Raw genomic sequence first — 26,614 nt, forward strand, 5'->3', positions numbered from 1 at the left:
GGCACATATAGACAAACAACCATTCACACTCACATTCATACCTATGGACAATTTGGAGTGGCCAATTAACCTAGCATGTTTTTGGAATGTGGGAGGAAACCGGAGTACCCGGAGAAAACCCATGCATGCACGAGGGGGACCATGCAAACTCCACACAGACATGGCCGAGGGTGGAATTAAACTCGGATCTCCTAGCTGTGAGGCCTGTTCGCTAACCACTCGGTCGCCATGCAGCTGAAGAGGAAGTTATTTTTTCTCATGGAAAGAACCTCCTCCCTCTTGGACATGACACCGGTGCCGCCTGTAGATGCTAGCTAGACTACTACCTCACTTTGTAAAAAATAACAGAAAATCAGGCTTCACTGCAGTCTTAAAATGCTACAGACGTCAGAGATTAGCTCGTGTTGTAAGGTTTGTGTTGATGTGATGTGTGGCATCCCTTAGGTTGGACAAGTGCAGAGTTACAGCATATATGTCAAAGGTGGATAGTAACGCTAACAGTAGCTTGTGGACTAACACAGCTCATTAGCATTAAAGCTACACACACACAAAACCTGCTAAAAGCACACCTAAACAGCCATCTGCAGTCGGACAGTAGACAGACAGATGTAGGATCATGATGTTTATTGGAAGTAAACAAGACAGATGTTTGGAAGACAACTTCTAATTAAGTTGGAATGCGGTGTGCCGGATCGGATTAGCCAGCGCCGCTGTAATAACAACGTCATCCGAGCAATGTGTTCCCAAGGAGCGCTTAAAGCTGCCGCCTGTTGCCGTGGCAACAGGAAATTGACGGCGGCAGTGGCTCTTGTGTATCGTTTTATTTGATTGCACTTGCCGGGGAAATGACTCAGAGGCATTTGACATGCACGGGCACTCAGTAATGGAGGCGTTCCAGGGCGCCACCCACTGGAAGGACACTGTTAATGGCGGCTGAGCAGTCAAAGCTCCTTAGCATTATTACAAGCAGCTTCATCTACCTCTGCGCACGCTTCAAAAATGTTGGTGTGAAAGTCACGTGTCTTAGACTTGCTGTACTATTGGTGACAATGAAGATGGCATTATCTGCATTTGAAGTATTGTGAGTGGCCGGCCTCTAGCGGCTTTATCTACCTCTGCATGCGATGTCAAATATTGCTAGTCATTCATGTTACAATTGCTGTTCTGTTTTTTACAGTCAACTCCCCCGAGCTATTCGTGCTGACTGAGCGTTTTGCCCCTCACCACGATTACAACATTGGTTCTGTTGCTGCTATGTTGTGATATATACCTGTTTTATTAAGGAAGTAAAGGATAGTAGAAATTAGCCATATTAATGCTGGCTGAGCAGTCAAACCCCAGGCCGCTTTATCTACATCTGTATGCGCTTTAAAAAATGTTGGGTTGGCTGCTGGTGTGAAACCCATGCGTGTTACTCTTACTGCACTACAATTAACTATTACTTGCTACTTCCTATTACTGCTGACTCAGCATTTGGTCCTTACCACTATTACAACATTGGTTCTGTTGCGCAATATGCTGCATCTGCTTCAGTAAGGAATACAAATGGAAGAATTTGAGCGGTATTCATGCTGGCTGAGCAGTCAATCCTCCTTAGCGCTATTACAACATCGCTACATGCAGCTTTGTCTACCTCGGCGTGAGCTTTAAAAATATTGGGACGGCTACCTTGCGTGTTACACTTGCCGCACTGTTAAAAAATCAAGTCATTGCAGCTATTTATGCTGACTGAGCATTTGGCACCTTATTGCTATTACAACATTGGTTCTGCTGCTGCTGTGTTGTGCAAAGTACCTGCTTTACACAAGGTACTAAACATAAAGGAAATGGAGCTGGCTGAGTAGTCAGACCTCCTTGCAACTATTCCAGGCAGCTTTATCTAACTCTGCATGTGCTTTAAAAGTGGTATGAAAGCGTGTTACACGTGTCGTACCCTTGTGTTGTTGTGCTATATAAATGTTCACCAATGAGCTTCTCCAAATTGTGATTCAAGTTGAAAAGTCAACTTGTTATGTCCAATAAATAACAACAGCATCTCTCCAACTGACTGAAACGCTGCATTTAGCTCTCTTGAAATGGACTCATAGATTTAGAAAGATTTTTTAAGTTATTTTTAAAGCATGGGAATGTGGCATTCGTCTAGCGTTGAGCAGAGACGGTTCACGACCTGCCACCCTGATGAGCCTGTCAACACAAAGAGAGAGAGTGAGACGGCACATATCGTGGAGATGTTCTTGAAAGAAGATCTGCCGCCGCATACCTCGCCGTGTCCTTTGGAGAAGTTGGTATGCGCGTAGAGAAGAACGGCGATGTCGTGATGTCCCGTCTCCAAAGCGATGGACAAGGCCGTGCTGTCATCCTGGCCTCACACAAAAGACACACAAGCACGTTCAATGCGTCAATGGATATTTTACACAACCACCCCTGAATATGTTGGATCCGGCGTCAACATCATCACTCACGCTGTCCTTCAACATGGCGTCACAGTCCGGCTGCTCAAGCAGCAGCTTCACCATGCCGGCGTGGCCGTGCTCGCTTGCACACATCAGCGCCGTGGAGCCCTCGTCGTCCTGGAGGTTGACCTCCGCCCCGCGGGCCAGGAGCGCACGCACCATGTCCACCCGGCCGTGGCTCACCGCTAACATCAGAGCTGTCTGACCAGCCTGGGCGGCACAATTTCACATCAGGACATCCTCAACATTTCATCCAATACATAACGGACTACGTATAGAAAATATCAACATTCATTCATTCATTTATTCATTTTCTACCGCTTTTCCTCACGAGGGTCGCGAGGGTGCTGGAGCCTATCCCAGTTGTCTTCGGGTGAGAGGCGGGGTACACCCTGGACTGGTGGCCAGCCAATCACAGGGCACATATAGACAAACAACCATTCACACTCACATCCATACCTAAGGACAATTTGGAGTGGCCAATTAACCTAGCATGTTTTTGGAATGTGGGAGGAAACCGGAGTACCCGGAAAAAACCCACGCATGCACGGGGAGAACATGTAAACTCCACACAGAGATGGCCGAGGGTGGAATTGAACCTTGGTCTCCTAGCTGTGAGGTCTGCGTGCTAACCACTCGACCACCGTGCAGAAAATATCAACATTCATTCATTCATTCATTCATTCATTTTCTACCGCTTTTTCCTCACGAGGGTCGCGGGAGTGCTGGAGCCTATCCCAGTTGTCTTCGGGTGAGAGGCGGGGTACACCCTGGACTGGTGGCCAGCCAATCACAGGGCACATATAGACAAACAACCATTCACACTCACATTCATACCTATGGACAATTTGGAGTGGCCAGTTAACCTAGCATGTTTTTGGAATGTGGGAGAAAACCCACGCATGCACGGGGAGAACATGCAAACTCCACACAGAGATGGCCGAGGGTGGAATTGAACCCTGGTCTCCTAGCTGTGAGGTCTGCGTGCTAACCACTAGACCGCCGTGCAGAAAATATCAACAATAATGATGAAATAATAATAACCAATTAAATGTATTTACATTTGTAGTCTAGCCAAATAAAATACATGAAATTAAATTAGTGGTCTTGTTAAAAGAAATGAGTATTAAGAAGGTTGTTTTTGCTGTGCTGACAGACGAGACGAGAGGATCCATCAACAATGTGTCAGGGTGGGGGGGTGCGTCTCACCTGGCTAGCTTTGGCGTTGACATCTCCTCTGTCGAAGAGCCGCCCCACCACGCTCATGTCCTCTGCTTTGTCCACGGCGGCAAGTGCGGCGAGCATGATGGGAGTGTAGCCCGCTTTGTTTTGCTTGTTGACATCACACACGTCTGCAAAAAATCAGCAAGATTCTCACGACAACCATCCTGTCATGAGCACATGCAAAATGAAACCAAAGTGCAAGACCGTACCGGCATCGAGTAACTTCTGCACCACGCTGAAGTTAGAGTGCGACACGCTGTAGTGCAGAGCGGTGTTTCCGTTGCCGTCGGCCATGTTGGCCACGTGTCGCAGCAGCGAGGGTGAAATGACTCGGAAACCGGACAAGTAGTCTTCCACGGATTCGGCGGAGGCCGACTTGGGGCTGGACACGGAGAACCATTCCTGCTGGACCGTCTGCAGGCAGTCACGCTGAGGAGGAAGACAATACGGCCCTCAGTGGAACGGACACTTCCTGGTATGTGTTTCTAAATGCTGATTATTATAAATATTACCGTCCCATCGGCGCACATATTGAGACCATAGGCTTACCAGTTCCCTGCCGGGTAAACGTTTGCCCTCATTTAGGTGCATCTTCAGGGCCTGGCAAGCCGACAGCATCTTCTCAGTGAACTTGCACCTGTGCGGTTTAAAGATGTGAAACAGGTGAGTCGACACGTGAGATGAGCGACACTAAAGCCACCAATTTTTCACCTCTTGGTGATTTGTGATTTTGTAGACCCTTTGGTTGCCTTGCTGGGGACGCTTTTCAGCCGTCTGGCTGGTGCTATGTCCTGAGAAGACTTCCTGATTGGCGCTCGCTCCGCCTCCTCCTTGTCAGGTGACACAGGGTTCAACCTTTTTGGGTAAAAGAGAAGAGTTTTATGTAATAAAAGGCTTGAAAGACATCCGAAGGTATAAGGTGATGACGTACCCGCTGGTCACCTTCATAAACCTCATGTTTTTTCTGGTATTGCTACAGCTTTGGTCACCGTCTTTCTTCACTCCCTTGCGTAGAACACCCATATTAGATCCATCTAGGAACGATAGGTGATTTAGTGCAGGTCATACAGAAAGAAAACACTTTCTTGTGTTATTTCCAGTTACAAGACACCAATTTCACCCATTATGGATACTTTGGGTCCCGTGGCACATTCTAAAAATAAAATGGAGCAAGAAAAACAAAAAAGCTCCAGTAACAATAAAGATGCAAAAATCAAAAGTCAAAATATTAAGAGAAAAAATTGCAATGTTATGAAAATAATGTAATTTTAGTAGCATAAATCTAAAAAAAAAAGTTGTCATATGAAAAACTAACAACAAATAAATTTGTAATTTCTGGAGAATTTGGTTTTTAGTTATGCTATGAGAATAAAGTCAAAATTTGGGGATACGGTCATCATTACCATAAGAAAGTCGGAATAGTTGAAATAATAAAAAAAAACAGCTGGAATTTCATTAGGATAAAGTCAAAATATTAAGAGAAAAACATTGTAGTCTTAACGAGAAAAAAAGCCACAATTTCATGAGAATAATCTCATAATATTATGAGGACAAAAATTTTAATCATAATTTTAACTGCATAGAGCTGACATTAAAGACTAAACATCAACGTCATGATATGATGAGAAACATCAAACAATGTTGGAATTTTGGATGGATGGTTGCGGAAACAAAATATGGGAATAAACTTAAAAAATCATCAGAAATAAAAAAAACAGCTGTAAGTTTATGAGTATAAAGTCAAAATATTAAGCGAAAAAAAAATGTATTCTAATGTACTTTTAGGAGAATCCCATCATTTTTCTGCCCTAATTTATGCACCTGCCTACTTTTGCCGACACCATTTCTGTGTTTGTGTGTGTGTGGGCTTCGCGTGTGGACACCCCTGTGTTAACACTTGGTAACTCTCAGCACTGGCATGGAAAACGAGACCTTTCAACTTGTGCAAGGACTTGATGTTTTTGTCTTCTTCCTCCAAATAGAGGCATGCATTGTGAAAAGAAAAGAGAGCGCTTCCTCCTCTCCTGACGAAGGCGTTCAATTTTAAACCCCGGACCGCAAATTACTACGTGGCGAAGCCGACTTCCAAACCCAGATAACATTCCAAACGTGGCCAGTGTCTTCGGAGTAGCCACTTCCTCCAAAACTGAAATGCAATTTTAGCTCAGGCCTGAGAATGAGCAAGATGCTCTTTCAGCAAGACCACTCCAAGCTTATTGTGTTTCTCTCTCTCTTTTTTTTTAAAGATGAACCTGAAGTAAGCTGGAAATATTGCAAGCCTTCAACTACAGTAAATGGATTTAACCATTTTTAAAAATAGACACACCCTGCTGCACACAATGCAATTTCATGTTTATGTGGTCAGACAGTATGGATGTACATACTGGACCTCAAGCTTCCCAAATATCCAAGAGGACAAGTCATGTGAAACTGTAATAAATCATAGCGTGGCATTTCCAAGACAGAAAACAGGAAGTGGTTCTTTTCATCGCCTTTTTTGTGCATTTAAACAACAAAATCCCCTACCCACTAAATGGTAACTACTTGGCTTACCACCACTCTACTCACTATTTCCACTACAGCTACTATTTCTACTCGGGGTGTCTAAGAATAGTCGGCTACTCAACCATTAGATTCGGAGGAGTCTGATTCAACTATAAAAATGTCATGTGTCATAAGACTGTACTATTCTGACAACACGGGGGTGCCCATGGCTGCTGCTGAGCATGCATATCATGTTCTTGGTTGAACATGGACAAAATTTAACCAATCAGATTCAAATATGAAAATCCTCTGTCGAAGACAGCCCTAATTTCTAGTCTCAGTGAGGAAGATCGAGCAAGAATCCAGAATGAAAGTACACAGACTCTACATAGTAGTTGACGTGTCCCTCTATTAAGTGAAACTTAAGTTTGTGTAGAAGAGAGAGTTAAGTTTGGGAGTGAGAACATTACATGTATTGTGTGTCAGTATTTTTCCATTAGTCATGTGTAAGTGTTGCTCAACTCTGATTGTGCTATGTAAGTGTGAGTTTAAGAATCTATTAGACTGAAAATAGACTGAAAAGGAGACTGGATTTAAAAGTGTAATAAGATTATATAGTATTGTATGTTTCCATGGGTTATCAGTGAGTGTTGTGCAACTTAAGTTCTGCTATGTGAGTGTGTACTTCAGGAAGGCCGTCGATGTGAAGCTATAAAATACACTGAGCTAATAGTTTCATGTCTAATAACATAAACATGAATGTTTACCTCTCATAGCTGACGATGTCTGTTGCTCTAACATCTGTATCATTCTTTTCACCTCCGAGTCGTAACCGCCCTGTGGACAGATTCCCGGATTGGGTTTGTTGGAATTACAGGAGTCGGCCGGCAGCTTAGGCGGGAGTTGACTTTCTGTGTTAGCTGCAGAAAAGACAGAGGACGGATCAATTTCACATGACCGTAAATGACATGGGTTGTTGTTCATCGGGACAAAGCTAGCATGCATGTAACACAGATATGCTAAAAGATTTTAACATCATGGGCTCTAATTTCGTAGACCAGGCGCCGCACCAACGGAGTGCAGACAGCGTACTTTGCAATTTTTGTGAGTGCAGCGCAGTGCAGCGCAGCGCAGCGCAGCGCAGCGCAGCGCAGCGCAGCGCAGCGCAAAGATGCTTTAAGAGTTACACCAAGGGGTGTAATGAGTGGCTTACCTGAGTCAAATGGATGGACTTCTTCACCTCCTTTGTTACTGCATGAGAATGTGGAGCTTGTGAGACTCTGGTTGTTGCTCAGGTGAACCAACAGAGGATCTCCACACTGGTTGACCACTCTCTGTGTCTTTTCTATGGCGCCTTCCAGGTCTGAATTACTCTGGGAAGATGCAACCTGTGGACTGTTTGGACCTGACAGATCACGTATCCTCCCCTCCCCTACACCAATACTTCTCGTCTTGACTGGGTCAGGCAGATGGGACGGTCCAGAGGCCATGTTTTGGGTTTTAAGTCCAACCAGAAAGTTTTCGTGAATGCTAGCAAACCCAACACCGATGTCCCGAGTATTGTATTTCTGGGTATGTTCTTCCAGGGGACTGGTCCCCACTCCAACCGTGCGGGTCTTTGGGATGCCCTTGGTGTCTTTGAGCCTGCTTCCAACCGACACTGTTCTCGTGGTGGGGGCCTTGGAGGTGTTGGTGTGCTTGTGCTGGCTTTTGAGGACAGTGTTGGTGCTGGAGTCCACGTTGAAGGCATGCCTCGTGTTAGTGAAGCGAGACACAGAGCTGAGTGAGGTGCTGCTACGCTGAGACGTTGTCTGCGGTGACGCCGTGAGTCCAAGAGTGACCCCTTTGACTGGATCTGTGGTCACACCTTTAGAGACCATGATCTTTGCTTCACGGACGACCACGTTCACAGAACACTCTCCACATGCGACCGATTTGAGATTCTTAGACTGTGAATTCTCACATGGAGCTTCTGTGTTGCTTCCCACATCACAAACCTTCACCTCCACGCCGACTCCTTGAGAGATTGTCAGAATGTGAACTCCTGAACCCTTCTCCTTGGTTTCCACTCGCTCTCTGACCTCCCAGTGGCTCATTGGTAGATCGGGTCCAGCGCAGACGTTCTTCAAGTCAGGTCCACAACACGACACAGCAACGTTCTTCACCTGGATCACATCTCCTGTGCTGGCATCTCTTAGCTCGGTGTGGTTGCCCACGCCCTGGCTGATGGTACTGGGCCCGGCTTGTGTGCTGCTGCTAGTGGTCGAAGGGTGGGCAGAGGAGGCTTTGTCAGCTCGGTTTCTGGCTTCTGCAGCTTGGAGCTCCAGTTTCAGACGACTCATCTCTGCTTGGAGAGTAGATTCTTTCAACTCGGCCTCCAAGTGACAAATCTTCTCCTTTAAGATGCCAATTGTCTGATGTTGAGATTCAACTTCTGCTTCCAGTTCCATGTTACGTGCTGCAATGGATTTATATTTGTTGTCCTTGGTGGCTTCTTTAGCAGTATCACCATCATCATTCACATGGATTTTTTCTTGCCATGCTGGGAAATGTCTGCTTTTGATGGCTCTTTCGAGTGCCAGCATTTCATCTTCCTGGTCACCAAAGTCATAGCAGTCTCGCTTCTCTTTGGTGAAAAAACCTTCGTCGGTACTCGTCTCTGTGTCCTTATTCTGGTTCTTGAGTTGAGAAGCCAGATGCTTCTTCTCCTCCTGAAGGACTGAGATCTTCACCTTGAGGAAAGGGATGATCTTCACCTGTTCCTCAAGTTCTCTCAGCTTCTGCAGAGCCACCACCATCTGATCCCGGACATTCTGCAGCTGCAAGGGGCTTGTCACCGGGGTACTTCTTCCAGAGCTCTGCGGGCTCAGCTGGAGGCATCCCGTGCTGCCTCTGCTGCCCAGGGAGGAGCCAAGGTGTCCATAGATATCACTGCCTGCGTTGGAAGCTTTGCTATCAATGTTGGTGTCATTATAAGCACCCAGACCGGTGAAGCGAGAAACAGAGCCAGGGGAGCTAACGCCTCCGAAGCTGGCCAGTCGGCGACGGGAACCAGGCTGAAGATGGCTTGCTATCTCCTGCTCCAGGCTGAGGTGTTGTTGCTCCAGCACGGGGTTCTGTTTTTGCAACGAAGGAACTCTGGCAGTCGGACCTCCATCATTCCTGGGCTGGTTTTTATCTGTGGTGGACCCGTGAGGTGGAGGAAGAGGAGGTCGTCCTTTGGGTACAGAAGACATTCCCAGCAGCCTTGTGTCATCACTGCTCGATGACGATGACAGGGACTCTGCAGAAGGCCACTGGCTGGGTGAAATGCCACTTTGTGCTTTTTCCGCATCGCAGATGACCGCTCTGGGTCTCCTCTTAAGGCTTAGCCGCTTAATGTTGATGCTGTTTTGGAAATCACCTTATACTCCAAATCCTGGACCTGTTCACCAGGTACTTCAGTTCTCAGTGGTTCCTGTTGGACCTACAGTAGAAGCCACAAAAAACTACAGTAACTCCAAAATGTGACCTTCATTACTGCAGAAGTTTCAGTGCTAAGAAAAGGCCAAATCTTTTTCTTCCTCACCTCAGTACCGCTTCGCTGTTGAGTCCCCCTCTCATCCGACTTCTGAGACGTTCTTGTCTTGTATCGTAATGATTTTGACAGTCATTTCTCTGAGGCTGTCCCACACACAAAGAGGAGGGACAGAGGAGGGTTCACCCAAAACCTTGCAGAAACTGTTTTCAGCAATATAACTATTCTCAAAATGTCATGTCTCTCTGCCTGCTCTGGACTCACTACTCTATAATTACACCTCAACTTTCCCTTTAAATGGCAGGTCCTAGACTTGGCCGCGCTTCCTCGCCATCCAGGCACTTTTCAACCAATAAATATAACTATAAGAAAATTTGCAGATATTCAGCCAATGTTTAAAAGATATAATCAAATACAAAACAAGAGGCATTGAACACACTCATTGCACAAATGCATGCCGTGCATGATTTGTTGCACAGAGATGTTACCTGGAACAACACAAAGATGCTTCAAAAGCCCACTGGTGACTCCTCTTATATCCACAAAGAGTAAAAAATGTAATGTATCTGTGTTCTCATCTTGATTGATCGCCAATGCAGGGTATAAGTGCATCCCCCTTTCAACCTCTGTCTCACACACATTCCACATTCTGCAGTGGAATGCTTACATAAAGGAAATGCAATGCTGTCCCTGATCTATACGCTCTTCAGAAAAGCACTATCAGCTCGAAAAGACAGCAATGCGAGCATCCCACAGTACTGTAGAGGAGATTTTTTTTCCCCAAGTATTATGCACATATCCACATGTATTTACTTGATATTTAACAGTCCTGAATACATTTTAACTAATCAGGTGGAGGGCAGGTTTATCGTTTTTAAAGGGAAAAAATAGAATTCACATGAATAACTTTTGCAAGCTCTCATTGTTGTTTTTGCTTTTCGTCTCATGAAAATCAGAGCAATGCTTCCCATGGAGAGCTCACTTGCTCCCTGCTGGCCAATGGCGGGATTGCACTTAAAACATAGTACAGGTTTGTGTGACTATTGCAATAAAACAGCAACTATAAAGACTGTATTGTAGTAACTATAGTAAAGAGAGACAAAACATGAAGATATTGGAAAAAAGACAATATTACGATGATCGTGGAGGATGTTACATTCAAAGTAGAAGAAGAATGTGTTCACATACATAGATAGATCGAGCATTAGAGGGGCTGCTAACCATTTAATTAAAGTCATTAATGTAAATGTATAAACCTTAAGCAAAATACACGAATAGCGTATCCCACAATGCAAATATCAGTCTCTTTATGATGACGTAACAGCTGCGCGCCTCATGCGGTTCCAGTGGTGGAAAACAATCTTCCAACCGAGACTGGCAAGCACTTTAAAGGTGTGTATTTTACCCCTCCACATACACCACTGGTTATGTATTACTAACAATGGTAATCTATATGATTGAAGTGGTATATTTTTGAGCTGGACGACTAACTGTTAATTTGCTAGTTAGCAGTGGAGCGCTACCTAGCTATAGAGGGGAGACCCAACTAGCTAGCTAGCTAGCAGTGGAGCGCTACCTAGCTATAGAGGGGAGAACTAGCTAGCCAGCTAGCAGTGGAGAGCTACCTAGCTATAGAGGGAAGAACTAACTAACTAACTAGCTAGCTAGCAGTGGAGCGCTACCTAGCTATAAAGGGGAGAACTAACTAACTAGCTAGCTAGCTTATCGACTTGTCCTTATTTTCTCGCAGCAACAATGTCCCAGCCACCTGGCTCCTCCGCATCGGACAATCCCACACTGGTGGTGACCAGCAATGTGCACCAGTACTCCATGAAGAAAAAGAAAGTGTTAAACGCAGAGGATAGTGAGCTGTTTGAGCTGACTCAGGCTGCAGGAATCAGCGTCGACCAGGAGGTGTTCAAGTGAGTGTGATGAGAATATAACTTCGTTAACACACATTGACACTTAAATTGTCCGTCTCATAGGATCATAGTGGACTTGCTGAAGATGAACGTGGCCCCTCAAGCCGTCTTTGAGACTTTGAAGGCGATGTCAGCAGGCCAGAGGGTCCCCGAGAGCAGCAGCGGAGACTCTGCAACAGTCCCCCACGGCACCGGGATCCCGTCTGCCACCACAGAGGCCAGAGGTTTGTGTCCCAACACTTAATACACACAGCAAAATGTATGGAATCAAGTCAGAACATGAACACATCCAGTCAAAACGACAAATAGTGTACTGCCGCTTCAACCTCCGTTGTGGGAATATTGAGTGGGTGACTATTAGCTCACATCCTGTCTTCGTTTTCAATTGATTAGAAGTTTGACTCGAGCCATTTCCTTCTAATCTCCCACTTTACTCGTACGATTGTGTCCCGCTCTCACAAATTCCTTCTTCACGCCGCCCACTCACTTTAAAAAAAAGACTGAGGTACCCAGCATGGGTCGACGCTTACTAATCTTTCTCCTTCTGGAATCAACCTCCCTGCTGAAATTTTCCCTCCTCAAGACGAGTGTTCCGTGTCTGGGAAGAGCGCTAAACTTCCTGCAGCTCCCGCCTCGGCGTCTGGCCCCAGGGCCGCCAGGGTCAGCACTAAGATTGTGGTCTATGGCCCCCAAGACGTTAACGCTCCTCACTCTCAAGGTCCCCCCTCTTTTCCAGAACGTGCACGCCGCCTTACAAACTCGCTTTTGTCTACTTTGAGGCTATGTCCACATGAGCATGGATATTTTTTCACACGAGTGGAGTTAAAAAAAAAAATCTATCCACATAAAAACACATTGTGACCAATCAGAAGCCTGAAAAATCAACCACAGCTCACTTAGTTTTCTATTATAACGCCTCTGTTCTTTATTATAGGGATATTTTAGGCTGCACGCACTTACACGAAGCCCAGGAACCATGAAGACTTTTTAATATTTCAATCATCCATCCACATATTGAAATGAAACGCAATGAAATCAACAGCCGCATGTCGACAACTTCATGTTCTGTTGTAAAATAAGGCGTAAAAACGTCACACATTTCTTTTGCCACGCAACAAAAAGCTCAGTTTTACCCGTCCCCACACGCGCTTAAGCCCAAGATTATGAAAATCTGCGTTCTTAACTTTTTTAAGGACAAAAGAGAGCACAAGAAAAATATGGGATTTAAAATTTCATGTGGACATGGTCTTAATTCATTACTTTTGTATGGAGATTTGCATGAATTGATTGTGTGTGTGTATAGTGCATGTCGATGTTTACATATCCGCATGTACTACTCCACTGTCATGTTTTTACGATACTTTGTTGTGATGATACTGCATGTGTACTTCACTAGAAATGGGATGATATCAAAACCAAAATAAATCAGTACTAAGGTGGCTATAGGTTGAAAATGCAACAAAACAATATTTTATGACCCCCCGACATGCTTCATACGCATTGAATCAAGTGTGGGAAAGCACTTTGACCATCAGACCATTTCCCGCCCCCGCCTCGTCCCATCCCGTCGGCAACTTTGCTTGTCTCCCGGCGTCCGTCTCTTCCTTGTAACTCGGCCTATTTTCCTTGCGTGCTGTCAGCAGTGCGAAGCAAAGCATCTGCAGCATCCTCGTCGTCAACCAGCCACAGCGAGAAGAGCCGCGAGGCCTCCGGCCAACGAGTGCAGCGCCAGCCCAGCGCCAGTAGAGGGCAGAAGACCAAAAGCTCCGGCAGCAGTAGCTCCTCCTCGCAGATGAACTCAACGTAAGACCACAACATTTGTTTGCAAACTCCCCAACTATGACTCAGCTAGGCTAATTAAAGCTCTACCACCTGTGTGGACTGGAAAAAGAACTTCCCACTTTGGCAGCTGTTACTTTAAGCTAATGTGCCCTTAAATTATTTAGTTTGTTTTTTTTGTAAATAGAAGTAAATTCCTCTGTGTACATTGTACAACCTTCTTAATACAATAAATACACATTTTCTCTATATTTGTGCTAGGTTTTTTTCTGTGCCAACTGATCAAATTGGCAGAAATAGATGGAAATAAACCCAGTTCTGTAATGTACCCAATATTCCCGGATCCCTCACCATTACGCGTCCAGACAGGCGTCTTCAAGGTCAAAGTCATTTGTCTTTATTTCAGTTGTTTCTTACACTGACTTCTTTTTACACTTGTATGTTAACACTGTACTTAAAATGTTTCTGATTGGCTGAGGAAATTAATTCACTTTATTCAATCATTTTCTCTGCTGTCTGTTCTCACTAGTGTTGCAGGGGTATGCTGGAGCCTATCCCAGCACAAAGTTAGGATTCAATCTTAATAAATAATCAATATTTATGTAGTTTGAGAATACAAAACATCTGCATGACTGTGAATACGGGTTGCAACATTGTCAGAGCCCCGTAGGCATGAAATAACACCCCAATAGTCACTTTTACACGCCATTATTCTTTGTTTACGTCACATTGTACAGGTTACGGGATCAATCCAGGGACATAACGACTGACGCTAAGATGGCAAGCTAACTAGTTAGCCTCTCCAATTTATTTATTATAAACGCAGTGTTTCAAACAGAGACAAAGAAACCACAGCCAAAACCACTTCCGCACGGAATGAAGGAGAAAAACCCTCATATAGCGAGGGAACAACATTTAAACCATGATTTAGCAACGGACAACTGTACCTGACGTAATTGTTTGGAAAAAATCATTAGCAAGCACAGTCATCCGTAGAGACAAGACAGCAAGGGATTTATTTCAGTGTTTCACCTTCAGCATGGTTCAGTTTCCACTTGTCAATGCGAGCGCAACGCTTTTGTCTGTTTGAACAGCTGACAAGAACCTTGAGCAAGGCGCAATTTTTTTTTTGCCTTTAAAAGAAATCTTAAAAAAAAAACCTTTGGCCCTCCTTGAGGTTTTTCATTGGCATTGATTTTTTTTTCCTGTGCAGCAAAAAGTCATGAAAGGTTTTGGACTGACTTCGCCCTGTTGAAGTCTTTGTCGTGGAAGTGAACTTTTTTGGGCTGCCAAGTTGATGGCATCACAAAAGACTTTTTCACAATCTGAGCAAACCGAAGGTCAATCAGCATTCTTGAGCAGCTTGTGTTTGACCTCCGATTTCCAGCACACAACATTGAGTGTTTGCATGTTGTGCCACACGGGGGCAGTAGAGTGTCAATCTAGCATGGACCAAATAATAAGCCTTGCAGGACTCATTCTCCATTGGTGTCATGAATGAAAGTGGAGCTGAGCTGCATCTTCTGTTTGTATATCGCCGTGTGTAAATGTGGAGGTGGTTTGGGGGGAAGGGGTTGGGGGGGGGTCATTCTAAAGTGCAGACGCGTGCGTCCGCAGGCCGCTCGGCTTTTATGTGGCCGTCCATCCTGTTTATACGGCCCTGCCTGTGCACATTGATAGCAGTGTGCCTGTAATTGATGGCACCATATTGCTGTGGTGTAGCAGGTTTAATGGGCCTTGACGGAGCAAAGGGAAAGCAGCACAAGACCGAGGAGGGGACTTAACCCATTCAGCCCGTCCCTCGCGCCATCCCTCGTCGGCACATTGCCGCATGCAAACGCAAATGAGAATACAAATATGTTCCTGGTTGATGAGCGAGTTCTGAGGCACGGTAATGGCTGCTTGCTTCATGATCAAGGGAGCCCAGACACCCCTCTGACTCCACTTCCAAAAATAAACAGTCAGCCAGCTGCCACCTCTCTCCTCTGCTTAACTTGGAGGCGGCCTAAATGTGTTTGACAAAGGTAAACTACTGGGAATTTATTCCTCCACAACATCAGGAGGTGGCCTGGCTGTAGCTCCTCATGTCACCTCCAGGGGTCAGTGTGGCCCCAAGCTGGGCCCTGCCAAGCAAAACTTTGCCTGCATCCATCCACCCCAGGCATTTTGGATGTGTTTATTTTGTTATGAGGGAATTTCACTCTTCCATTAAATAGAGAGCGCTATCCCTCGCACACTCAGACGCTCTGTGCGTGCGTCTGCACACTATATGCACCATTAATCAATAGAGACTGTGAAACTGTGTGTGTGTGTGTGTGTATTGTGTGAAGCAAGAAAAGCGGCACATTGAAGAATGAGCCATTCAGAACTGTTGGCAAATCATTAATGTACGCTCTTCTTTGCGTCTAACACGCTAGCATGGCATGCTATTCCCAACTAGACAAAAAAAAAAGAAGGTGAGACAGGTGATGAGACTATTTTGGGAGTTGATGTTACACCTTTGCACCTTATTTCACTTTATTACCAGCACATTGTAACGGGATCCAATTTTGTTGTCTGTAAGAATACATGCCTTTTTAGAACTTGGCAATAATACCTGATAATATGCTTATTTTTATAGTTACCGTTTTTGTTTTGTTCACCTGCCAAATATTAGAAGCGGTTGTGAGGACAGTGCAGTTTCACACAACTCCAAACTACAAAGATAAACATATTGTGAGACGGAAAGTAGAGGTGTTGCCAGACGAGACAATGCCTGAGATCGGGTCCACAAGGTCGAGATGAGAGTTTAACATTAATTTTCACAAAACAATGCGGGTGCCTTCTGAAATGTTTATTGTCGTTGACATGTATTTTGTCACAGGAAATTCATGTCAGATGTTTGCAGCATTTCTTGAAATTTTGGCTTTTCAACTTTATTAAATAGCATTTCTTTTGCCATGACTTTCTGTGAACGCACAACATTTTGCGCTGTTCTGATTTGTACTTACTTTGCTGACACCAAATATCTGTGTTGGTGTTGATTGTCGGAACGAAGGCTCTGTATCTCGTTGTGTTTTTATTTTTATTTTTAACCCAGATGGGAAAACGGGAACGTTGCTTATAATGACCCACGTGGTGGGCTGTGGTATTTGTATCATTTTTTTCTGAATGAGAAAACTTGTCACGATGTAATCCTGCAAGATCAAATGATAGCTAGATGACAGTTTTAGTGAAAGGGGGGCGGGTGTCCTTTTAAGAAGATGCAAGTGCGACCGTGAAAGTTTGAAGTGTGTAAATTACGATTATTGCACCTTATACACTGTCTGACGTGTTCACAGGGAGGCAAAGTGTTTCAAGAGGACCGGTTATCCCTTTTCCGCTTTTCTAAGCGATAAATGTTGTTAGAATGTCGTATTCTCATGTTGAACAAAGCCAAAGTTTCTGATAATGAGGTGTGCGCATTTGGAAGTGAGCCCCGAAATAAGTTTAAGGCTCTGAACGCTCAGGTTCGAGTTTCGTCACAGTTATATGGCCGTGGCCGGGCACAAGCCGTACTAGCTGATGGGGACCAATCACAGCAGAGTGGGTCTGCCTGGAGGCGAGCCGTGGGTAGAATAAAATGTTTTGGAAATCCAAGGAAATACAGCTAGAATAGGTGCAGATTCTGGAAGATCTAGAAGGCTCTCTGTGAGAGGTATGGTGTGGACCTCCTCTATGGGTGTCCACAACTCGATACAAAGGGCTGAAAATTAGTTTAAAAACAGGTAGATTTTAAAGATGGAAGAGGTTTTTCAAGCTCTGGCTTCCCCTGGGCACTATCGCAAGCTAAAGTCTGGGCTGCGCTATTTTTGTTTTTCTAGACCTGTGCTTCCATGCCGAATACCCCTCGCCTTTTGTTACCGTTTTCGGCACACTGCACAGGCTCGTGGAGGTGCAACGCAACGTTTGTACTGAAATCGGTACGCAGTGGTACCAAACCCAAGGTTCTGTACTAAAAAAATTAGACTGAGTCCATGTACCATTGCACCTCTAGACATGGCCCCCGGAGAGACAGGATTACAAAGTGCAAAGGAATCCTGCTCTCCTGCTCCCGTCCTTTGCTTGCCTCCCTTCACCCTCCCACCCCCTCCACTCCTTCAACCATGCAGGGCCCGCCCGCCCGCCTGCAGATTGGCTATTTCCTGCACGCAGGCCAGCACAGCTCTTATCAGCGGCCGAGTGCTGATTGTTGCCTCTGTCTCTCAGGCTGACTGACAGTTGGCGCTGGGCTGCTGAAATGGCTGATTTGGTCAGTGTTTGTCTGTGCCGCCTTATCTCCACCGCTTATATTAACTGCCTTGACAGTGTGTGCAGGCAGCCTCGCTCCATCTTCTGGCCTCGCTCGAAGCCCCGCCCACCGTCCCTCTGTCTTTATCCGAGCTCTACTATACTGTAGATAGCTCAACATCATTCCGCCGCCCCCCCTCCCTGCCTCCTAGGCTCATCCGTCCTTTCACTTGTTCCGGCCTGTCACTGCTGTGTCAGCATCCTCAACCCCCTGAACGTAACTTTTATTTCCTGTTTTCACACCTCAGAAATCTAAGTTTAAATTTTTCATATGAATAATGTTACATACTGTCTGTAACATGAGTTTTAGATAACAGATATTACAATTTTATTAACAATGAAACTGCCTTGCTCCTACCATATACAAAAAAAATTATGGTTGACTAGAATGACAGCTAAACGCGCAAGGGTAAAAAAAAAAAAAGTGTCTCAATTTGGATGGTATAATTGGAAACTTCCGGGGAAGCATAGACCATTAAATGTGTGGAGCAGACAAATACAAACTCAAGTTATTGACATGCTAATGTCCCAACCTGGGGAACCTCACTCCAAACCTGCATCAAACAGGAACATATTAGCTGGACTTAATTAGTGGCACCCTCTGCTGGCGGTTGACAATTACTCACATTCATTTGAGTAAAAAAAAACATGATATATTGACATGCTAACTTTTCGATCCTGCGAAACTTCACTCCAAATGTACATCAAATGGCAACTAATCAGTTGTTGCTGTTGGTTGCCAAATACTAACATCCATTAGACCATTTTGGGCAAAGTACAGAAACATGATATTGACATGCTAATTTTGCAAACCTGGGGAACCTCGCTCCAAACCTGCACTAGACAGCAACATGCGGCCACTGCTGGCGGTTGCCAGTTACTCACATTCATTTGACTCTTTTATTGACCCCCGAACCCCACCCCCTCACTCATAATATTGACATGCTAACATCATTCCAGTAGTTGGGACTCTCTGCTGGTGGTTGCCACATATTGAAAGCCAAGAAACAGAAGTTATTGACATGCTAACTTTACAACTGTAGAGAACCTCTCTCCATACCTGCACCAAACGGCAACTAATTAGTTGGGATTTAATTAGTTGTGCCCTCTGTCGGTGGTTGCTAAGTAGCCTAATTAATTATACTATGTTGGGCCGAAAAACAAAAACAAGTTATTGACATAATAGCTTCGCCACCCCGGGGAACCTCACTCCAAACCTGCACCAAACTGTTCTGCCATGTTGTGCAAATTGCTGACACAGATGCATATTTTCCAAAATAACTTAATCCATCTTAAAGTTGACGGACAGTTACATGTTGTCAGATCGTGCGTACAATGTAGACGATCTGACACTTTTTGAATTGTCGGGAGAATTCAGCAACGCAGACGCTAGCTAGCCTAATACATACACACACACCAACAGACAGAAATGAGGCATTTCTGTGAGTGGCTCTAATTGACAGAAACCATGGAGGGTAAACACGGCCTCTTAAGCGTTATTTATTTATTGGCTTTATTAGCGAGAGGCTGTTTATTCCGTCTGTTAGCGGCAGATGTGGGAACCGATGGGGTTCACACTCCCTGGCACCCCTGTTGAGTACGTGCATGCACACACACACACACACACGCACACGGCTGACTAGTCAATTTCCAAACCGTAGGAAATAATGTTAAGTGAATTAATCAGTTCCAGGGTCAGACCATCGCATGTCATGAAACCGTACCGTTTTAAGTACATTTACTAACGCTGTAAATGTCCAGAAAAGTAAAAAAATTGTCACATCAAACTAAAATGGAACAAGGCAAAACCTCGTAGGAAGGTGTGGCACCTAATTGGTAGTGCGTGATTTAAAGCATTTATTAAATAGATCATTTTATTTTATACAACTTAAAATCTGCTTGGTCTTAAAGGAGAAGTGCACTTTTTTTTTTAACTTTGAGAATGTACGTTAAGGGGACCAACTATTCCGGCTATAAAACCTTCTGCAAAGACGTCCAAAAATCTCCACCAACGTTCCATTTACATAATATGATTAACCTTTTTTTTTTTTTTTTTTTTAGCTGTTTTTATATCTTTAGAATGTACTGAAAGAGTTGTGCATCCAAAATGAATTGCACTTTCTGGTTTTATGGTTATTGTCGCACTTTTAACTTTGCAAGAGTGATGCGTGTACAGTATATCCAGTATGTTTTGTTTGTTTATTGTTGATAATGTATTGTTCCTCCGGTATTTCGGTCGCGGTAAAGCCGAGCACACAATCAGCACAGGACATAATTTGCCGCTAATTGTCGATGAAATAATAAATGAAACGGGTAAGAATAAAGAATTGTCATCATTTCCCTGTTTTGCACTTCAGACGCCTTCACTTGTTGTTGTGTATTTACGTTTGACGCGTCTCCAAATTCCTATTAATTAAAGCAAAGGCGTTTTTAGTTGCCGCCTTTTGTCTCGTTAATTTGCCCACATTCTTTTGTGTCTGTTTCAACTGTGACGCTTTTTCATTGCCTTGTTCTAATTGAGCGTGTTTTGCTCTTAAAATGAGTACACCTCCAGTTTAGCGTTCAGGCTCGTGTGTGCGTGTTGTTGTTATGCATGTGAGATGCAAATCAGAGACGCAGAGGAATAAACTGTAATTACAACACGCATTTTTTTTTTGTCTTCTATTGTGTTCATTTGTAAGTGTGTTCATTACAGCAACGCCTGGAAGGTTTACTTTGGTGGCATAAAAAGTGATTCTACAGACACCCCCTCCCCGCACCCATTATAGGAAATAATACTTCGTCAATCAATCTGTTCCACGGTCAAATCTTTATTAAAATACAAGAAGTGTTTTAAATAACATGAATAACTGTCATGTAAATGTAAGAGAACATTTACAAACTCTAAAGTACAACTAAAACACTGTACCTCATATAATATTCTGTATATATGTTTACAATCTTCTAAATACTTTTATTAGAGCCCTGTAGACATGAAATAACACCCCTACAGTCACCTTTGAACTCCTTACAACAGGGGATCCCTAGCCCTCTGGCTCATTGTTAAAAAAATAAAAATAAACACTCAATATTATGTAACAGCATATCTATTTGGTACATATGGGCCATTATTTTATTTATAAAATAATATACACTTGCAAATCCAATAGTTTTTGCATGTGTATATTTGTTGCAAGCGGTGACCTGTCCCACGTTGTTTTACTTTCGCCTCATATTTGATCCCAAGGGCTGATACTGTGACGCATGGTGGTGTGCATATTTGTTGGTGCACAACCTCAAGTTAATTTATGTTCGCATGCTACCTAATAATCTTCTCTGTGAATAACAAACTCAAGGCTTGTACATTCTGCTTTAAATTTAATGTTTTTGCTGTCTTAGTTTCTTTCTGCCGTCTTTTTTCCCCTCAAATTAAGACGCCAAAAACTTACCACTTCCACACGGAAAGGGAGGAAAAGCTTTTTTCACTCTATTATGGAGGGACATTCGATGGCTGACTTGTTAAGGCAGTGTTAAGGTAATGTCTCAATGTTTTCATCACTCCCACCTAGTGATCAGAATACTACATAACGCTTGTATTTCAATATGTTTTGACAAATAATAGACCACAGTCTACCACGAAAAAACACGATATTGCGAGGGACGACCGTTGACATGAATAATTCCAGTTCACTTCCTCCTCCTTTGTCTTCCATTGTGTTCACTCTGTTGATTACGGCAACACCTGCTAGCTTCAGTGTGGTTGGCGTTAAAAGTGACATCCTCAGCAAGCATGTGCACGGCTGCATGCAGGCGTGATACAGGACAGTGTACAGGCACCCCCCCCCCCCCCCACCGGCACCCCCACCTCCGCCTCCCTTTTGAGGAATGGTCCAAATGTTGTGTTATGTCATGTCAGCGCCCTGACTCCTTTGCATGTGTAAAGACAGATTATCTACATTTTTCTGCCACATGCTTCCAGTCTGCTGTGTTTATGCATGCATGAGTGCATGTGTGCATGCACGTGTGTGTGCGTGCACTTGTGTGTGTGCGTGTGTGTGCACGCGTTGGCTGCTATCACACGTCTCGTCCATTGTGTCGTCTACTGGCATTATCGTTGAGGAGCTGGAAGCGGTCCAGCGACACCCCCCATCACCACCACCCCCATTGTAGTCGACGTGCGAGTGCACGCATTCACCTGTCTGTCACACGAGCAACACAATTAGCGAATAACGTGATGAATATTTACATACATTGTCAAGGCCTTTCCTGCGTAATGGCAGGCTCTGTTTGCCTCAAAGGTCCAAGCGCGTCTGCGTCCAAAACTTCTGACAGTTTATTAATAGAGTTTGGCCCAGTGGTGGCGCCTCGGCAGACTTTGACGCGTGTAGCGACGGCGTGACTGTTTACACTAGGCCTGCAGGGGCTCTTTGAGGGAAAGCCGCCGTCTTATCTCGCCTCCGTTTGATGAAACAAAATCAATTTAACGCCGTTTACTCACCGTGCAGATCGGTGTTTTGTTTTCACGTCGATGTTCTCTTCTGAATTCATCGGCTCCTCTCAAGCTGTCACTATCATAGAACGTGTTTTAAATCACATTTTAACTGCTGCTCATACAGAGAAGTTCATCTTGATTTAATAAAACTACAATAAAGTAAAAACTTCTTGGTGTAGACCGGTAAAGGAAACGGGAACAGGAAGGTGTTTGCAGAGCATTATTACCACCTAATGGCATTTTAGGAGTACTCTACTGTATACACGTATATAAAGTGCAGCGCTTGGCATATTGTAAAAATGTAATAATTCATTCTGAAGCTATATTTGTTTGGCCCGACTGATAGTAGGATCATGATGGTGGAAAACATCTCAGGTGGGATCTCCAGGTACTAAAAGTGTTCCAATATATGTAGAAACAACACATACAAAATATTTTTCCAATACATGATTACTTAGGGGTGCCACCATACATCTGTTTTTGTGGAATAAAGTGGTGAACAGTTCAGAGGTGATCTTTATGTTGTTGTTGGTATTCATACTCCTATTACATATTACTAGCAAATTTGCGGTTTTGTCTTTGTAATTTGAATGATTTGTAGTCATATTTATAGGTACTTAGTGCTCATTGCATCTACTGTAGCTAACATTAGCTAGCTACAGTTTGCTAATGACAGTTAGCTAATAGCTGAGCAAGCATAACATCAACAAGAGTAATATAGAGTAGACAGTATTGCTGATGCCTCATATTTATTGAGAGTGGTACTGTAGTCCTACATAATCTGATATACACTTGTATGTAGTATTATGTATTATTTTAGGCACTGTGCAGCACAACCCACCAGCTCTCCTAAGATGCTGCCCTCAACAACTAACAGTCGCAGCTTGGTCTTTGGTCTGGGCCCCCTTTGATAACCCTATAGAAAATGATGCTGTATACAAGTTCATTGTACTCAACATTTCCAGGTCAACTTTTTTGGCAATTAGACTAGAAATTGCACATTTTCCGAAATTTTACAAAAGTTCATGTGTGAGGTGGCACCCCTAAATCTCAATGGATTTCCTCAAAACTTTGCAAAAGACACTTCTATGTTCATTAGAAAAAAATTGAATTCCAGCCAAATTGATATTATGAATTTTCTAACATACAAGTCATGTGCACTGTCAGCTGATGAGAGTGATTTGGCAAAGTTGAACTGCTTTTATGTAATATCTAATAATGTGATTTTTAAACCACTATTGGTTACACATGCTAACCGGTGGTGGCGTCTTTATATTTTTTGGTTTAAACAAAAAAAAGTGTACTATTTTGAGCCAAAGATTGGCAGCACTTTTAACAAAGTTTGCAGTGATATAGAACTGCACAGTACATAAATCCTCAGTAGAGCAGTGACACACTGTCAGATATTTGCATTGTTTTCTGCTGTGTGACTGGTACGGATCTTTAGTAGTGAGCGAAAGTCAAATGAAATGTTTTTTTTTTTTTTACTTTTTGCGTGTTCTTCCATCAGTTTTTTTCCTCTCCATCCTTTCCTCATCTTCTTGCAGTCTGCCAGCACCCTCATATTCCGCCTCTATCTCTAGACGCCAAAACACCACCTCCCCTTCCATCCTCCATCCTCCCGCCATGCTACACTAGCCCCCTCCCGCCTCCACCCTCCCTTTCCTTTTCCCCCCCGGCAGGCTGGTGATTGACACTTACAAATTACCCGGCGGCAGTGGCATTGTGTGTGACCCCTCTCTCTCATCTCCAGCCCGCCGCCGTTTTGTCATCTAATTACTGTGAATCCCCGGCCTGCTCCCCGCTGCTGCATTTTTAATATGCACCCCCACCCCACCCACTCCATCTTGCCCCCCTTTTCCACACCACACACACACACACACACACACATCTCCCATTCACCTGCTTCACCTGCATCTCCGGCCAACACTTGGAGTGCCAGCTCATCGTCTCCATTTCCTCCCGTGCACCCTCCCGAGTGTTTTCTCTCCACCGCCTCCATTATCACACCATCACCTCTTCTGCCCCCCCCCCCTCCTGTCCCTCGATGGAGTGTCACTCCATCCCACACATGGGCCAATGCGTGTCAATCTCCCTGTTTGTTTTTTCGTCTCTCGCCGTCGTCGTCCGAGTGTTTGGTAAACACGCCGTTCAGTTCAGGTGATCAATGTGCGCTGATGAGTGCTAGCGAACAGTGACAGCCCCCCACCCACCCTGCCCCCTTCCCTTTCCCTCCCAATCATGCTTATATTTGTCAACATAGTTCACTTTTACTCTTTGTTATGACACTTTCTCTCCACTCTGAATGCAGCCATTGTTGGGAGCGGAACAAAAAGCACAATCATACGATGCTAAATTCCTTCATATGAAGACACCAACAACAAAAAAAAAAAAAGGGCGCTTTGGCATCGCAATGTGACAAATTAACTTGCAGAACAACAGCTGAGGTGAGGCTTAACTGGGCTGCCAAAATGTCAAGTGGCATAGATCAGAGCTGGGGAAAAAAGAAGGAAAAGATTTGATGTCCTGCCGTAAACATGGACATTATGCTATGAGACATCAGAGGCAAGACGGCGGCGTGTAACCACAACCCGCACACTTAAAATGTAGACAACAGACGTGTGACAGGTACGCAGTCGCACACACACGATAACACAAGACTCGGTCTCTTTTGTTCTCTATGCAGAGACGTTAAGTCAAATGTCGAATCTTGCGTGCATGTTGGGGTCTAAATAAACAGAAAGACAAATAAAAAGAATAAATGAATATTCTTATCACTTACTGTAATGTAACTCAGAAGTACAATTTGATGCATGTACTGTAAGTATGCATGAAAATGCATCTCCAATCAGAATGTGAATTCAACTTAAATGACTTGGTGTGTTTGAATGCAACTCTTAATAGTGTGGTTGAAGTGTGTATCAAATGTTGTGCTACTATTAAAGAGGCTCATGTGTGGCCGTATTTTAGCACACATGTCTGCCGGCGCTCCCCCACCGATCCCAGTCTTCCAGCTAGAAGTCAGCCGAGCATAGAGTGCCGCTGCGGAAGCGGCGGAGAAACAATGGAAATATAAAATGTTCCCGTTCCAGGGTCAAACTGTCATATGTTGTGGGATGGTAAACAATCACAGGTTTGTGTGCAACCTTTCAGTCTTATCTTCCACAAGATTAAATCCAAAAAGACAGTCGAAAAATTGCCTTGAAAAATATGAAATGAGGAAAACTCAAATAATTTGCTCGCTGAACCGAGCTTTCGTGATGAACGCTGAAGCCTAACGTGACATCCCGCTTGTCAGCGGGTGAGTTTTGTGTTTTTTCAGAGGCTGATTTTTTTTTTTTTTTGCCCCACAAAAGTTTTACTTCAATTCCGCGTTGCTGTTTCGAAAGAAGCGAGCGCGCGATGGCAGATGTGCAGGCCTCATCGGGCCCGGGCAAAGGCCGACCTGCCCCCCTTTTGGATGTAGCTCCGGGGTGCGGTAGGATTTAGCATGGCCTCATTAGCTTGTCATGAGCTTGGAGAAATATGGGCCTCCTGAGAGAGACTCTCAGGGACGTGGACTGATGAAAAGAGAAAGAGGAAAGGCGAGCTGACAGCAGATGCATGGACAAGGCAGAGAAATGGGCGTGAGGGGAAAGAGAGAGGTAAGAGGAGGGGAGGTGGAGGGATGTTGGCAGGGGCTGGATGGAAGAATCGAGCGGACCTGAGGAGGGAGGGATGCAGCAGCAGCAGCAGGAGGAGGAGGAGGAGGAGGGGGGTGGCGAAACTAATGGTCCTGCCTGGAGAAATAGGAGTCGATCAATCATCTTTAAACAAAAGCAGCAGCCCCGGGAGAATATTTAAGAAGTGCTTATTTAATTAATAGTCCCTTTGCTCATATTTATGGGCCATCCTTCCTTCAAATATTAACCTTCCTGGTCCTTGGAGGCCTCGGACGACTGAGCCCAGCACGAAGGCCAGGACTGGGCCAGTGGAGGAAATCACCCTCTGCTTTTCCGGGATCACACTTTGTATTTAGTTGGGGTGCACAATAATTATCAGACCGATAAGAGGAAGTTATGATGTCATACCGATAAATGTAATGATAATAAAAATAGATTAGATGATCGATCATAAAAAAAAAAAAAAAACACTCCAATGAGGCGGGATTACCTGTACTGTGTACGTGAGCAAATCACTCACTTGTAAGTAAATATTCACTTTCCGAGGAAGACATTTCACGTACTGGTTGTATTAGGCGGCATTATCAGCCGCCTGAAACGCCAGCGCCACAGCGTTGGAAAAGTACAAAAGTTTTGCCACAGACCTCCGTGGCATCACACCGACTGCTTGGAGCGCGTGTCCGAATATAGTGCACCTTTCTGGGTCACGTCATGTGGCTCTTCCTGCTCTATACTCTGGTTCTCCTGATAGTATGTGGTCGGAGTAATGTCATGGTATTTGATGAGGACAAATC

General features: G+C 44.4%; 2 protein-coding genes across 4 annotated transcripts; one reads left to right on the forward strand and one right to left on the reverse strand.

The window, feature by feature from the left end:
* Positions 1 to 627: 627 nt before the first annotated feature.
* Positions 628 to 9,764, reverse strand: LOC131104449 (KN motif and ankyrin repeat domain-containing protein 1-like). Its single transcript, XM_058051636.1, has 12 exons — positions 9,730 to 9,764; positions 9,673 to 9,680; positions 7,375 to 9,564; positions 6,929 to 7,081; positions 4,609 to 4,711; positions 4,389 to 4,532; positions 4,227 to 4,314; positions 3,887 to 4,106; positions 3,663 to 3,805; positions 2,463 to 2,663; positions 2,261 to 2,359; positions 628 to 2,184 (listed from the first exon to the last, which is right to left on the reverse strand). Exons 1-12 carry the CDS (start codon positions 9,762 to 9,764, stop codon positions 2,161 to 2,163), a joined length of 3,408 nt encoding a protein of 1,135 aa, XP_057907619.1. The 3' UTR covers positions 628 to 2,160.
* A 1,204-nt stretch (positions 9,765 to 10,968) lies between these two features.
* On the forward strand, positions 10,969 to 13,628 carry mzt2b (mitotic spindle organizing protein 2B). Of its 3 annotated transcripts, XM_058061930.1 has the most exons (5): positions 10,969 to 11,070; positions 11,429 to 11,600; positions 11,664 to 11,824; positions 12,184 to 12,318; positions 13,244 to 13,628. In XM_058061930.1, the coding sequence occupies exons 2-5, from the start codon at positions 11,434 to 11,436 to the stop codon at positions 13,405 to 13,407; spliced, it is 627 nt and encodes a 208-aa protein (XP_057917913.1). In that variant the 5' UTR covers positions 10,969 to 11,070; positions 11,429 to 11,433; the 3' UTR covers positions 13,408 to 13,628. The 3 variants fall into 3 exon arrangements, with proteins under 3 accessions (XP_057917913.1, XP_057917897.1, XP_057917905.1); XM_058061914.1 differs by lacking the exon at positions 12,184 to 12,318 and having other exon boundaries at positions 13,241 to 13,628; XM_058061922.1 differs by lacking the exon at positions 12,184 to 12,318.
* Positions 13,629 to 26,614: the final 12,986 nt, after the last annotated feature.

Source organism: Doryrhamphus excisus, chromosome 2 (genome assembly GCF_030265055.1).
Source record: "Doryrhamphus excisus isolate RoL2022-K1 chromosome 2, RoL_Dexc_1.0, whole genome shotgun sequence".
NCBI classification, from domain to species: domain Eukaryota; kingdom Metazoa; phylum Chordata; class Actinopteri; order Syngnathiformes; family Syngnathidae; genus Doryrhamphus; species Doryrhamphus excisus.

Excerpts from the sequence above, each read along its gene's own strand:
- mzt2b (XM_058061930.1), top strand. The coding sequence starts at position 11,434 with ATGTCCCAGCCACCTGGCTCCTCCGCATCGGACAATCCCACACTGGTG. Across the intron at positions 11,601-11,663 it reads GTCGACCAGGAGGTGTTCAA|GATCATAGTGGACTTGCTGA; the intron begins GTGAGTGTGATG and ends TCCGTCTCATAG. Across the intron at positions 11,825-12,183 it reads TGCCACCACAGAGGCCAGAG|ACGAGTGTTCCGTGTCTGGG; the intron begins GTTTGTGTCCCA and ends TCCCTCCTCAAG.
- LOC131104449 (XM_058051636.1), bottom strand. The coding sequence starts at position 9,764 with ATGAGAGGGGGACTCAACAGCGAAGCGGTACTGAG. Across the intron at positions 4,107-4,226 it reads GTTTACCCGGCAGGGAACTG|CGTGACTGCCTGCAGACGGT; the intron begins GTAAGCCTATGG and ends CTTCCTCCTCAG. Across the intron at positions 3,806-3,886 it reads GCAGAAGTTACTCGATGCCG|ACGTGTGTGATGTCAACAAG; the intron begins GTACGGTCTTGC and ends GATTTTTTGCAG.